Raw genomic sequence first — 15132 nt, forward strand, 5'->3', positions numbered from 1 at the left:
CATTTTGTTAAAACAACAGTAAGGGTGGTTCTAATTTAACCGAGATAAAATAACTTCAATTATTCTAACTGGAGCCAAACGACCTTCAGCGAAGTTTTCGAACGAAATTTTTTAGAAAAGTTTGCTGAAGACATGTAAGCACCATCTATCATACTTTTCATTTCACAATAAATTTAAAATCAAATATTAGGGTGTTTCTTAGAAAAACAGTTTTGTTCCAATAACTTTGGCGGTATTGATTTAAAACTCAAGTAGTCTTCAGACAACTTTAAGACTGTTTTAAGGCGAAGAATTTGTTTCATGGCATATCTAACTACTACTGTTGAAAAGTTTGGTCAGAAATGGGACTCTTTTGAATACCAATATCACTCATTGGGCCAAACAAAAGATAATTCTTTTTCAACTACATATAATTTTTTTTTTAAATCTAGCAAAAGCTTGCTCATATAACCCTTTCTATGCTTTTCTAAACTTTCTCCCTTCAACTCCTTACTCTTCCTTAAGTACTATGGCTCTTAATATTGAAAAATATACTTCACCTTCCAGTCCCTTGCTAAATAAATGCCGTAACAGTTGACAAATTTAACAAAATTGATTTCAAAAAATCAATTTTTGATAATATAAGCACTTATATCTTTCGAATAATAGAAACTGAAGTTTTGATGCATTAGAAGAAATTGTTCGTCTTCAAAAACTCTGAAAAATATCTGAAGGATATGAAAACTGAGTTATATTAAAATTTTGGTATTTCATTAATTGACCCTTGATAATATGTTTAAATGACTTTCTCGGTGGACAATATAAAAGATATAGTTTCGCTTTCATGATAAAATTTCGCACTTTACAAGACTTTTCTATTATTTTAAATAGTGGGTTTAAATTTATTAAAATCAGAAAATAAACTTTTTAATGGTAGGAGATAGGATTTCTCCAACACACTGGATCTCTATGTCTTGTACTTTTCATTTTACAACAAAGACAACAACCAACAAAAAATGGTTTTCTTTGTATAACTTTTGCGGTTTTAATTTTACGTTAAGACGACTTTAGAAATACTTTTAGATATTTTGAAGGAGAATAATTTGTCTCACTATACCGAACCTCAAGCTACTTTTTTTTAGAAAGTTATATGTAGTTCTTGCTAAAAAAATAACTAATTTTTGAGTAAATATTGCAAGATATAAAAAAATATCGTATTCGTCATTTCTAGTGATCTATGCTACAAAGCAGGCTTCCCATGAACATCGACAAGTTTGTACCTGTGTAGTGCACAAAACTTCGCACACGCGTTCAACCTAAAACATGCTTCGTCTTGATGTACAGGTTCGCCGTGAACATCGAACTCAAGCGAACGATGTACAAACTCTAGTCCCTAAACATCAGTGTACGTACACCGGGTGCGTACACGAGAACGAATCGCACAAGGCAAAAAGAGTCAACGCTAGTGATGATGAGAGTGAGAAAGAGAAAACTGGTTCCACGATCCTATGTGTACGCACATCGTGTACGTACATGGGGTTCGGTTGTACAGGCGAACATGTTCGCACGTGTTTTGGTACGAAATAGCGTGTTTGAGTTCGTACACGAAGTGTGAGTTTAATATGAGTACAGAACCAGTGCGAACGTTGTGTGCGATGTTCATTTGGGAAGACTGCTACAAAGCATGGCGTTTCATATGACAGCAACGGTATTTAATGTTAAGTGCCCTAATCGACGTTTAGTTATAAAAGTTATATTTTTATATAAAAGTTGTCATAACCTAGGTTACGATTACACCTTAGTAATAATTTTCAAATAGGTATTAAGTTTTACTCTAGTTAATAAGATTTATGGTTTTGTTTTACAAATTTCTTCGCGCATCTTTCCTTTTCCTGATTCTGGCACTCTTTACTGTCTCTCAATGTATAAATCCTACTCGTATCGTAAGACACATGCCAATTTACGAGGCTCTCAGAGGAATTTGTGCATGTTCGATCCAGCACTTCCTCACGTATCGTGTTTATAAAATTTCGTTTGTTGCCTTAATGTTTCGGGTCACTTTGATCTTCCTCCGTGAAAACCAAAACTTTTGTACCATCGGGACATCAGTCTCGATTTGTTGTATCAAACGTACATCTAAGTTGTGTCGTTTTTGGATTCAGTGCTTAGCTAGCGGCGAAGTCAACCAGCAGACTTAGCTTCAAGTTGGTTTGTACTCCATTTGCATAAATTCGGGTATGTATCCCTAATTCAGCTCCCTAGAAGGAATAAGCATATCAATATTGTTTGATAATATGTACTCTACGAGATACAACATTTGTTAATATCAGTATTTCCCCACATCGTATGGTGGGCTTTTGCATCGCAACCAATAATGAAGTGTTTATTTCATTTTCTACAGTAGCTAATCATTTACTTCCTGTAGTGGAGCTTCATCTGGTTCCTCTGGGAAGTAATCAGAAGTTACTATCATATCAGTCCTTCCATTTCAATCTCGGAATCAACAAAGTTAAGATTTCTTCGTTGTCTACTAGCTGCTGTGTAGTTTGTCTTAGCAGATTATGGTCAGCCCAATGCTATATGCCTCTTCCACTGCTCTGCGATCGACGACAGTAACTGAATTGCTATGATGGATTAATCTTTTATCATTTAACAAAGCTGGATTCTGCCGAACAATGCAGCCATTGCTACAATTTCTCATTAAATTCTAATGCATTATTATTATTGATTCATAAAGGTTTTAACTCCAAGGGTCATTCTCCTTTTGCGGAAATAATATACATTTCAGATTGATGCAATTAAAAAACGAAAATTATTGGGGTCATCTACCCTGGGTGCACTGCTTGCTGCTTCGCGTGATCTTTTTCGGGGGTGAATTTACTTTACCGTCTGCTACTTGTTGGTTGTTCAATCTGCCCTGTCCTTCCTTCTCGTGTACGTTCATGTCGTTGTCGCTGAAGCAGTTTGAATGTTCACTGTTGGTTGTTGTGTTTCTGAGGGACCTTGGTGTAATCGTCTTCTTTTTGGTTACTCTGTCGTTGGGTGTTTGCTTAGGGTTATCGTAGATTATCTTGTGGCCGTCTGTCTGTGGTTTAGCAGTGGAAGGCTGTTTGTCAGTGTGTGGTGTTTACGATCCATCTTTCGTGGCAGTTTTAGTGCATTTTACGGTAGCTTGCCCTCTAGTCGCAGAGCTAAAGAATTTTGCAGCTCTTAGTATCTTGAACGTTACGAGTAGTTATAGTAGTTTTTTGTATGATGTAGTTGAAGGTGAGTGACCAACGTAAGGTTAAGGTCCATATTCACCTCACAACTGTTCCATCTCGCGCACTGTATATCTTCGTTGAGTTTGCGTAAAGTCGATCAACACAGTATTTTTCTTTACCGGTTGCATTTTGTTTTTTAATTCACTCGTCTTGCTCACCGTGGGGACAACGAGGCTTTTCTGTTAAGGGCGTGTAGAAGCAACGAAGCGACGCGGGTCAAATTTATTTGTTTGCTTTGCTGTGAGCGAATCGTGAATTATTAGCTTCTGGTCTGTGCAAGATCAAGAACTAGACTGAATTCTCAGACACTTGCTATATGCAATTTCTAGACATATTCACTTAAACGTTAAATTTGCAATTTCGCGCTACTACTTCTATTTCGACCCTCAAAAATCGTAATCCTTTAATTGCTAAATAATGGTCATCATAATCTCCGTAATCCGAATACTCAAAACTTGGAACTATTTGATGATGATATGCATCGTTGAGGGTCTATTTATAGATTTATAGATTATAGTAGTTTTGAATTCTCACGTAAAAATTAACGCTCAACTATTTGAAAAAATGTTACATTGAATTTGAATATTAGTAATGAAGCTAACCAAACGTATTTCAGTATGATTTAATAATTAGTTAAGGTGTATAACGTTAATCTTTCTAGATATTTTGAAGACAAACCAATATTCAAAAGAAGATATTATCACGTCAAATAGACACGTCAAACCCTGCGAATTGCACGCCGATTATCAGGTAAATATTTTTTACTCAGATCACTTATCACATCGTGATACCACGTACGAATGCTGCTATAGTCCGTGGATCGACAATTTTGTGTACCAGTTAGCGAATCGAAGTTGACGAAGCGGATCAAAAATGCAATTAACAAACGCTTCCTAAAATCTTGTTTTGCAAACGGATTGAGTTTCGTGTACGAGTCGAACACTGCCAGGCAATAAATCACTCGCTGGAGCTCCACTGGATTTTTTACAAATATTCTGTTCTACACGTGAGCGATAATCAAAAATCTTGTCACGATTATGTAGTTTCATCTGTGGTTCATTAATGTATCAACTGTTGAATATTTGCAATAAACTGGAATGTCCATTATTTTCAGAATGACATGTTGGAACAGAATAGTACGGTATACACTGGATCCTCATTATACGCAGTTTTTCATTATCAAAAAATGACAAATTTATTCGTCTTACTGAGGTAAAAATTGCAAAAAAATGAATATTAACAAAAAATATTTGTTTTATGTATAACCACAGATAACAGACGTTTAGGCTAGAACAAAATTTCTTCAAAAACCTGTGTAAATTTTCAAATTGATAAACGTTGGAAATCCGTGTTTCACTATTGCCATCTGCGCAACTGTTTGCTACACATGTTTGACAGCAGCACTCTAACCGCATTGTATCGATCACTGCGACATCTACAAACGTTTGCCAAACGTGTTTCAGGCGTCTTATTTATTCGGAATTTCAGTAGCGGGTATTTACACACGATTCAAATCGAGCCTAAACGTCTGTTGTCTGTGGTATAACTTTGAATACAAAGATGGGACCATCGGCTGCAATTTCTGGAAGAATAAACATAAACAATACTCTATTTAAAGCTTTTCAGCGAAGTATTTTAAATTGTCTATTTGGTCGTTCCTTCGTAAAATTTTTCAAATTATTCAATGGCATGAATCAAATTTATCTAGACTTAGTAGTTTGCATAAATCTTTGATTTTTGTATTTCGAATTCATCTCATCAGTAACTATCAACACACTTGAGGCCAGTTAGACGATTAATCCAAAATAGCTCCGGTTAGACACTGAACCCAAACAGTTACACAGAAGCTCTAGTTTGCGCATCATTTGAGCGAAAACTTACACTTTTATTAAAGTGCAGAAGCTTTCAGAGAAGTCAATGTGAAGCTATGTGAAATGAATCTTGCATCGATGAAAGTGTATAAATAAAATCAAATTACAATTAGGTATAATGCTTCAGGGAATTATTTTAATTGGATACCAATCGATTCCTCGCAACTCCACGAACAACCGAGTTTATTTGCGCAAGCTCATCCCTTCCAAATGTGCTGATCCAGTACGCGTCCCACACACGTACGCGCAACTACATACAGACGAAGCCATCGTTGACATATTCTACGTAGGTATTATGCGATGTTAACACATTCCAATCAGAAATAATGCTGCTAAGACGATAATAATTCCCCTGCTGCAGTGATCCCTTCATGTCAGCCAGCCACCTTGCGGCAAAGAAGGAAGCAGCAACAGCTGTCAGTTACCGCAGTGTTCGTCGTTGGATGCTTACTAGACAAATTTTAAGCCAGAGCATACAGCTGGCTACGATACGTATTTTATTTTTATTCCTAAAACAAGCTACACACAAAAACACAATGATCACCTGTATAAACACGGTCCCGGGCGCCTCAAAAGTATGTTTCACGATCGATAACACAAAATCTTCCTTTGTAAGTAAATTCGCACTATTATTCACAAGCAAAACTTTCTCACGAGGAAATTTTCCAGCAAACCGGAACGAAACACAGCAAGTGAAATGAAAATCAGTCGAAAAAAATTGCCACTAAAATCACAACACACAATCAACACTCGTCGTCCAAGCACTAGATTGTCTCCAACAAGTGAAACTTCAAAAAAATACCTATGCCTTCAAAACAAAACGCGCAGATTCAATCCACTCGAAAATCACGCAATAAACTCCACGGCGGTTAGCACGAAACTGAATGAAAACTTTCGAGTCAAGCTTTTGCACTGGTTGTTGCGCTGCGATGAACATACCCCATACGAATGAACAACCGCTACGCAAACAGCTAGGCACGTGTATGGATACAGCTACGCTACGAGTAGAACGACGATTGCGGCTCTACACGCACACAGGCAGAGAAAAGCATCAGCCGATGGAGCTTTAGTTGCGTACGCTTCCGACGCTTGATGAATGATTGTACATGTGGGCGTGGTGCCGGTTGATAATCGCGCGCGGCATCATCATGCAGTTCATGCGGGCATTTCGTTCGTTGGTCGAAATGTCATGTGCTCGAATCTACAAGAGTTGTGATAGCAAAAATAAATTCTTGTTTGCAATCGGTTATCAAGTACTTCTTAAGACACTCTGACATTTTCAATAGACCCCATAAAAAATTTGACATTTGCGAAATTGTGCACTCGACCGACGAAATCGGGTGCCTTCAAGATCGACCTACTAATTTACCGACTAAATTAAATTGCGTCGGGGGAAGATTTTCGTCACCATATTAATCAATGGATTTCCTCTGTTTAAATCTTGTACCCGACCCAATCGGCTGAAAAATCGGTCGAAAAAAATTTGCTGCATTGAAGCAAGATTTAATAGTCACATTATTCAGCAGACGAAATCGGTTCTCGTATTGTTGACAAATGCAATAGTCGAAAATTTTAAGCGCCAATTTTAATTTTGATTTGTTAAACATTTATTTTCTTGTAAATTGAAAATAAAAATAGCGAAAAATTACAGCGCTTATACCTTTAAGAGAATGAAGTGATTTTAGACTCGGCCATCGCTCGGATAGTTTTAGGTAAGTCTGATTAATGCTTTTGTTGTTCGTTCTTATTCATTTCTAATAATATGTAGGTAGGTGCTATTGATTTAATTTGACCATAGCCCGTACGTACCTGAACAAGGACGTCAACTAATCCGCATATCAAGAACAAACGGAAGATCCGGAATCGGAATTATCGATACGTCATGCCAACTTTCAAGTGTAAGTCTTTTAGATATAATAAAAGAAATAATATAAACATATTTATCTACTAAAGCCTGTCTCGTATTTACTTTGAGAAATTTCCAGTGAATATGAGGTCCACTGATATGAACAATTTTAAACTGTCGACTGATCTACCTATTTAATCGTTTTCCATCAACCGATTTCCACAAATTTCGTCGGCCCATTTCGTCTGGTATTGCGTCGACAGACACTCATGTTAAACTCTCATAAGCGTCGGTGCAACAATCTATAAATTCGTCGGTGTCAAAGTCAAGCGATTCAGCCGACCAAACCCGATTTCGTCGTGGGTTAAATCGGGAGGATTTTTTATGGGGGAGTTAAAATATAGACCTTAGGGCATGTTCAGGAGCGTTTTATTTTGTATAGGAGTTTCAAAGTAGAACTGGAACTGAAACATTCACATCCCCAGCAGAGCGTTTTGTTTTATAATTTCGAACAGTTTTGTTTCAAAATTTAAAACTGTTATACGACGCCGTTCTATTTGTTGCTGATTTTAAAACATGTTTAGAACTGTGTTTTAAATACATGGAGAGTACTCAGCACAGACACTTAGACCCGATAGACCGGGGAAAATTAAATTTGAATGCAGCAACGCTAAAGGCATCGCGAGACATAAATTTGAAACTGAATGGAACACCCGCGAAAACTGCTGCTGGGGACAGCAAGTTCTAGTTTTAAAATTTTCAGTTTTATTTTATAGAACTGTCAAAATTATGAATCTAGAAATGAAACACTCCTGAACATGCCCTTAAGGCTAGGTTCCTCCAGAAAACATGTTTTTGGAAAAAAAATCATTTATTGCGCACTTCCCACCAACCTGGACTCCGCACTTTCAAAGTGCGAGTGATCAAACTGCTACTGAAAACTGCGAGCTGTCAAAACACATGTATTTCAAGTGAATGAGATGGTACTTTGATAGACAGACCAGTCGAGCTACACAGTCTATGAGAAGAATTTAATAGAAAAATAGCAAGTGCGCAGTGCGGTTAGAATCCAGTTTATAGTGCCACAAACAATATTGCTCCAAAAATGTTTCGAAATCAAACTTTTTACATATAAAAGTAAATCTAGAGCGTTTTTTCATTACATCATATCTAACAGAAACGTCAAACGGAGAAAATCGCGTGCAAAAATTTCATTGCAACTTTCAAATTTATTTAACAATTAAAGCACACAGAAGGCTATTAATTCTACTATCACCTCTACATTTACTCATTGCAGGATCGTATAAGCATATTACATTTTTTTCGCGAAGATAATAGAGAGATAATTGACTATTATTTCAATATTAATTCGTCAAAAGGGCGAAACTGTTTTTTGTAAACAAACTTGTTTCGCTCATTAGTCTGCTGCAGAGTGGAATTTCATGAAAAATATGCGTTAATGTAAATTTTTACCCTTCGTAGAAGTAATTTCAATTGTTTTCTGCGTTGAAGTTATAGTAAATTAAGAGAAACCATCAAAATAAAAGTTTGTTTACAAATCTTATTCGCCCTGTAAATTTAATATGGATTTTATTACATTTTGCCGATCACTTTTGCTATTATGCTCTTTTACATATGTGGTCTTGGTAACTCCGTTTGTAGATGACACATTTTGCTGTGACGTTTAGAGGGACGAGCTTGTAGTTGTGATATATTTCATGTGTTGTATTGCAACCGAGAGTGTAGATATGAGGTTTGGCATTGGAAAAACATACTAACTACAGTCGACTTGGAAAAACATCACAACGCAAAACATCACATCTACAAAATATTGGCAAAGCTTTGATATACTATATGTGACATTTTGACTTAAGATTAAATTAACATGTAAAGAGTTATTATTTTCCTCTATTATTTGTGGACGATAAAGAGTCAATGCTTGGCATTTATTTGGCATAATTAACTCAGTTTGTTTACATTTGTTAGATATTACGTTTTGAATAAACGGTATAGAAATATATTAAACTACATAAAAACTATTTTTTTTTATTATGGCGGCTCTGAAAACAGCCGCTCGAATTCGTTCGATTTGTTGGTGAGTGGCATCATTTCTTGGAAACAAATCATCTGAAAGTAAAAACGACATGGCGGACTTTTTAATTTTCGACCCTTTTTTTTTAACTTAAAAAAAATTAAAAAGTCCGACATTTTGTATTTTCTCGGTGGAAATGTTTCATTGTAGTATCGACCAGAGCCAACCCAATACAGAATATGAAACTGTTGTGCTTTTGGCTTTCAGATGATTCGTTTCCAAGAATTGACGGTACGAATCCAACGGGGTCGGTTTTGTACCCAAGGCCATGAGAGACCCCCCTCCCCCCTTCCCCACAACGTGGTGAGCAACGCACGGGAACGAAGGCCCAACGAAAAATACTGGGTAATTATGAAGCAGACAGTACGGAAGCATCCCAAGCAGGTAAAATCAGAGGAAGACATGAAGAAAAAGTAGCTTTCCGTACAGAAGAAGCTGCAGCCAGATGTTGTACAGAACCTAATGCGCGGAGTTAAGCGTAATAAATAAAAATATGCCAAAATCTTACTAATGGCTTACATTTTATTGCCTGAATGTTTGAAAAGGATCGGTCCACTAGGTAATTCTCTACAGCGTTTTTTCCGTGATGCAATTTGATGTGGGACACACTTTATAACGATTATTTTGAAGTAACGTATCCTTTGGGGCATATGGTTTCAATTACCGACCCTTGTCTTATATCAGCGGACTCAAAAAGAAAGAAGAAACAACGCGTTGAAGAAATGACATGTCCGGAAAGCCTTTTCGAATGATTTCGAATAGCGGTAGGGGACGAATAAAATTGATCAACCAAACTTTCCTTTGGTCGATCAATTTGATCCGTCGTAATTTTTTTTTCGAGAATGCAAATACCGTTTACAAGTGAATGCTAAGTTCCTATACTTTTTAAGTGTTTAGAGGTTATTCCTTGCAAGCAGCGAAGATTCGTCTACCAGTACACACTGTGGACAATGTTATGTTGTATCTGGGAACACAGTTGGCGAATGAGAGGGGAGAAAATAAAGAGACATTAAATGTATAACCACGCGTTTATTATGTGTCCTCATAAACACAACATTTTGGCGACGAATTGATGGGTAAAAGAGTGGTAAATATACGGAAACAATAACTTGATTGCACTATCGCGATAATTCGGTCGAATGGAAGTAGCCCGATAAGCGGAAAGGCGAGAAAAATTAAATTATCGGCGTGGCGTCGAAAGATTGGTGTTCGCGGTAGAGGTGAAAACCAAACAGAAAAAAATAACAAATATATGCAAGTGAACAGGATCGAGTGAGATGAATCATAACATTGCACCTTTTGTGATCGGAGATACTTCATCGGTGGGAAGGAGATGGCAGGCATGGAAGCGATCGTTCGAGCTTTATTTAGACTGCAATGCTGCAGCGACTGCTGGAAAGAAGAAAGCTTTGCTTCTGCACCTAGCGGGTCTTGAGGTGCAAGAGGTATATTACGATGACCCAAATCGTGATGCCGCTGTTCCTGAAGGAAGCGATGTTTATAAACAAACAGTCGCGTTGTTGGACCAACATTTTGAACCGATTGTATGTATTCCGCATGAGCGGGCAATGTTTAGAAAAATGACTCAAAAAGAAGGTGAAAGTGTTACTCATTTCGCGAGGCGGTTGCGACACCAAGCTAATTTGTGTGAATATGGTGACGCGTTGAATATGCGCATAACAGAACAAATCTTCGATGGAAGTTGCTCAAATACGCTGCGTGAAGCAATTTTGAAAAAGCGGCTTGTTGATTTAGCAAACATAATCGAAGAAGGGAGAGTGCTTGAAACGATCAACTCGAACCAACAGGAGGCCGTTGGCGAAGATTCTGCTAGTGTAAACAAAGTGAGAAGTGAAATGAAAAGTGCTGCTCATCGTTGTTTCCGTTGTGGGTCGTCGGGACATTATGCGAATGACAAGAAATGTCCAGCCCGTAAGAAGACATGCGACAAGTGCGGGTTGATTGGACATTTTAAAAAGTTGTGCAAAACGAAGAAACCGGCCGTGGATAAAAAGAAGAAAGTGCGTCAAGTAGCGGATTCTGAAGAGGAGTCACATTCTGAGTGCGAAGATTATGTAAGCGATAATGAGAGTGACGCGAGTGATATCTACCACATATTTTCGACCGCGACGCGCGAAAGAAAAAAATTCAGCAGTGGAAGCGACGACAAATACAACACCAAAGTTAAGTGCCTAGTAGGTGGTGTTCCACTACAGTGGACGGTGGATTCAGGGGCATCGGTTAATTTGATCGACGAGTACACGTGGAATAAGCTAAAACAAAATGGATGTAAAGTAAGTTTTGAAACGAACGAAACACGGAAAAAAACTGGTAGCATACGGTAATCATAAGCTACACGTGAAAGGCATGTTTAAAGCGGATATAAAACACGGATCTTTAACCGTGCACAGTGAAATCTTCGTAGTTAATGGCCAAGGCGCAAGCTTGCTGGGAAAAACGTCTTCAATTGACCTTGGAGTGCTGAAAATCAATTGCGACGTGTTGAAGATTACGGAAGAAAAATCAGTGAAAATTGGAAAAGCAAAGGATTTGTTGGTGACAATCAACATCGATCGGAAAATATACCCGGTACAGCAACCATGTCGACGATTGCCAATACCGTTACAAAAGACTGTGGATGAAGAAATCCAGAAACTTCTTGAGCAAGGTATTATCGAACCAGTTACAGGTAAGATCACCTGGGCATCCCCTTTGGTTGTGACACCTAAAGATGGTGGACGCAGAGTACGGTTATGCGTGGACATGCGCAGAGCAAATGCTGCTATCATTCCCCAGCGCCATCCATTACCTACTTTCGAAGAGCTGATGCCGTATTTGGATGGCTGTAAATATTTCTCGAAGATAGATTTAAACCAAGCATTTCATCAGTTGGAACTCGATCCGGAGTCACGAGAAATCACTACGTTTGTTTCTACGAAGGGGTACTATCGTTTCAAAAGATTAATGTTTGGAATGAATTGTGCCGCTGAAATTTTCCAACGAGAGCTTGAGAGAATCCTTAAAGGTTTGGATGGAGTAGTGCACTTTATCGATGACATTTTAGTATTCGGACGTTCAAAGGTTGAGCACGATAGACGAGTAGCTGCGGTCATGAAGCGACTAATAAGCTGTGGACTAACCATTAACGAAGACAAATGTCAGTGGGGACGGAAGAGCGTTACATTCTTGGGTCACGAGCTATCACAAGATGGTATATTACCCACTGAGCAGAAAGTTAGTGCAGTTAAATCGTTCAGATGTCCAGAAACATCAGAAGAAGTACGTAGCTTTTTAGGACTTGTTAATTATGTGGGCAAATTCATCCCAAATTTGTCGACTATCACTACGCCGCTCCGCGAAATTACACGTAAAGGAGTCAAATTCCAGTGGACTGATGAAGCAAACAAATCATTCGTTAATATTAAGGACGCTCTTTCCAATCCGCAACATCTGGGATTCTACAACGCGGAAAGCGATACTACGCTAGTCGTCGATGCAAGCGCGACAGGTCTGGGGGCGGTTCTACTGCAGAGTGATGAAGGTAAACGGCAGGTAATCAGCTACGCTAGTAGGAGTTTGTCTAAAACTGAACAGAAATACTCGGTGTTAGATAAAGAAGCAATGGCAATTTACTGGGGAATAGGGCGTTTTAAGACGTATCTGAGAGGGAAAGACTTCACAGTGGTCACAGATCATAAACCGTTGGTCAAAATATTTTCTGTCGACTCCGCTCCCAACGCCCGTCAGCAAAGATGGGTGCTTCAACTACAAGGATATCGATATAAACTAGTGTATGCTCCTGGAAAAACTAATATAGCCGATCCGTTGTCGCGATTAGCGCAATGTAGTGCATATCGTAGCAGTGATCGTGATTGTGAAAGCGATCTATGTGCCACTATTGAATGCGCTTTACCGACAACGATGTCGATGACGGAAGTCATCCAAGGGTCAGAAGATGATGAAGAGTTCCGGAAAATACGTGATGCAATCAACTCAGGAAAATGGAGCAGTGAACTGAAGCGATATCTGCCATTTCAAAACGAACTATGCTGTATGAATCAAATTATTTTGCGATTGAATAAAATAGTGATTCCGGAACGACTTCGTGCAAAAGTTTTGGATCTTGCTCATAGCGGGCACCCAGGCAGTAATAAAATGAAACGTCGATTGCGAGCATCCGTGTGGTGGCCAGGAATAGACAAGGACGTGGAGAAAAGGTGCAAAATGTGTAGAGAATGCCAAGCAGTTGGAAGGAGTCCTAATCCAGAGCCACTTCAAATTCGAGCTATGCCAGCGAAGCCTTGGAGTCATCTGAGCGGGGATTTCCTCAGGCCGCTTCCTAACGGCAAATTTCTTTTTGTTCTAGTAGACTACTATAGCCGGTATTGTGTTGTGGAGATAATGTCTACCACAACATCTGCGATGATAATACAGCGACTGGAGCGCATTTTTACTCGGCTTGGACTGCCAGACGTGTTGACTACAGACAACGCAGCTAATTTCTGCAGTCAAGAGTTCAGGGATTTCTGCGTAGATAACGGAATCAAACTTGCTCACACCACATCGTATTGGCCAGCCGCAAATGGTGAAGTGGAGCGGCAAAACCGGTCGATCCTGAAAGCGCTAAGAATTGGACAGATGAAAGGAGAACTTTTGGAACGTAGTCTACAAGAATACCTGTACATGTACACGGTCACACCTCATTCTGTGACAGGCGTATCACCAGCTGAGTTAATGTTCGGCAGAAGGTTCAGAGACAAGTTTCCACAAGTGAGCGATAACTCAATATTAAGGGATGAGATCAGGGACCGAGACCTGATTCACAAGTATCACGCAAAAATGTATCGGGACAAAAGGGTCAATGCACTGGAATCAAATATCGGTATCGGAGATCAGGTTCTTATGAAAAACCAACATAGAGTGAACAAGCTAGCTCCGAACTTTCATGCAAAACCGGCAGTGGTGATCGGTAGAAATGGGAGCAGCGTAACAATTCAAACTGAGGAAGGAGAGATATTCCGCAGAAATTCCTCGCACTTGAAGAGGATCCACCAAGACTCGAGTAATCCGCAGAGTGGGCAGAGAAATTCTACAGGTATACAGGACGCTACAAGTACGGCTGATTTAACATCCATTATTGAAGGAAGAACTCAATTACAAGGAGTAGATGAAGTGAACCGTAAGCAAACCGAACCCTCTCCTACTCGTATGACAGAAACTGCGGGGGTTTCAATACGTCCTAGGCGTCAATCTAAAGTGCCTGTAAAATACCAAGACTACGATATGTAGTAAATGTTTTATATAATACTTGTCTTGATTTTGAGAAAAGGAGAAAATGTTATGTTGTATCTGGGAACACAGTTGGCGAATGAGAGGGGAGAAAATAAAGAGACATTAAATGTATAACCACGCGTTTATTATGTGTCCTCATAAACACAACAGACAAGGCGCTGGAGTAGGAAACGTTACTGTTGGATGGTCGAGAGCCGCCCCACGAGTGAATAAACAAGTGTGTGCTTTGGACATTTGGTAGGGGATTGTAAGGGCCCAGATAGATTCAGGATGTACTGGAAATGTAGGGAGACAGGTCATCTTGCGAGAGACCGCAAGCAGAGTCCGAAATGCATGTTTTGCACTCCAGAGGACGGAAAAGACCATCAGATGGCTGACTACAAGAGTGCGACTGCAGGCCAACAGTACAGGAAGTGTTGTTGTAGTCTACGACAGAAGCTACGTGTGACGTCTCTTTGATTGCAGAGCCGTATCAAGTCCCCTTGATGGTGGATAGATCTGGACGGCAGCGATGCAAATTATGGGCTGATTCCCCATTTAAGAAGTGGCAGAACGCTCATAAAAACGCTTCGTGATCGCCAAAATCAATGGCGTCTTCGTGTGCAGTTATTACGCGCCTCCAAGGTGGACAGTGCAGCAATTCAGCCCAATGCTGGAGCATTTAACCAAGTAGTTGATCGGCCGAAAACCGGTATTCATTGGTGGTTACTTAAATGCCTGGGCTGTTGAGTAGGACAGTATAGTAACCAACACAAGAGGGTGTATCCGGCAGGAAGCTTTTGTGAAGTT

The 15132-nt window shown here is 39.2% G+C and overlaps 2 protein-coding genes across 3 annotated transcripts in view; one reads left to right on the top strand and one right to left on the bottom strand.

Annotated features, from left to right (window-relative positions):
- LOC131684914 (uncharacterized) overlaps window positions 1-5999 on the bottom strand; it is a 334000-nt gene extending 328001 nt beyond the window's left edge. For both annotated transcript variants that reach the window (XM_058968165.1, XM_058968163.1), the window contains exon 1: window positions 5658-5999. The gene's annotated coding sequence lies outside the window, so the exon portion shown is untranslated. The remainder of the gene's footprint in view (window positions 1-5657) is intronic.
- Window positions 6000-10631: 4632 nt separating this feature from the next.
- Window positions 10632-14340, top strand: LOC131680851 (uncharacterized protein K02A2.6-like). Its single transcript, XM_058961563.1, has 2 exons — window positions 10632-11392; window positions 11463-14340. The coding sequence occupies exons 1-2, from the start codon at window positions 10632-10634 to the stop codon at window positions 14338-14340; spliced, it is 3639 nt and encodes a 1212-aa protein (XP_058817546.1).
- The last annotated feature ends 792 nt before the right edge of the window (window positions 14341-15132 follow it).

Source organism: Topomyia yanbarensis, chromosome 2 (genome assembly GCF_030247195.1).
Source record: "Topomyia yanbarensis strain Yona2022 chromosome 2, ASM3024719v1, whole genome shotgun sequence".
Lineage (NCBI taxonomy): Eukaryota > Metazoa > Arthropoda > Insecta > Diptera > Culicidae > Topomyia > Topomyia yanbarensis.

Coding starts and splice junctions, on each gene's coding strand:
- LOC131680851 (XM_058961563.1), top strand. CDS start 10,632: ATGACTCAAAAAGAAGGTGAAAGTGTTACTCATTTCGCGAGGCGGTTG. Junction 11,393..11,462: donor AAAAAAACTGGTAGCATACG/GTAATCATAAGC, acceptor AACCGTGCACAG/TGAAATCTTCGTAGTTAATG.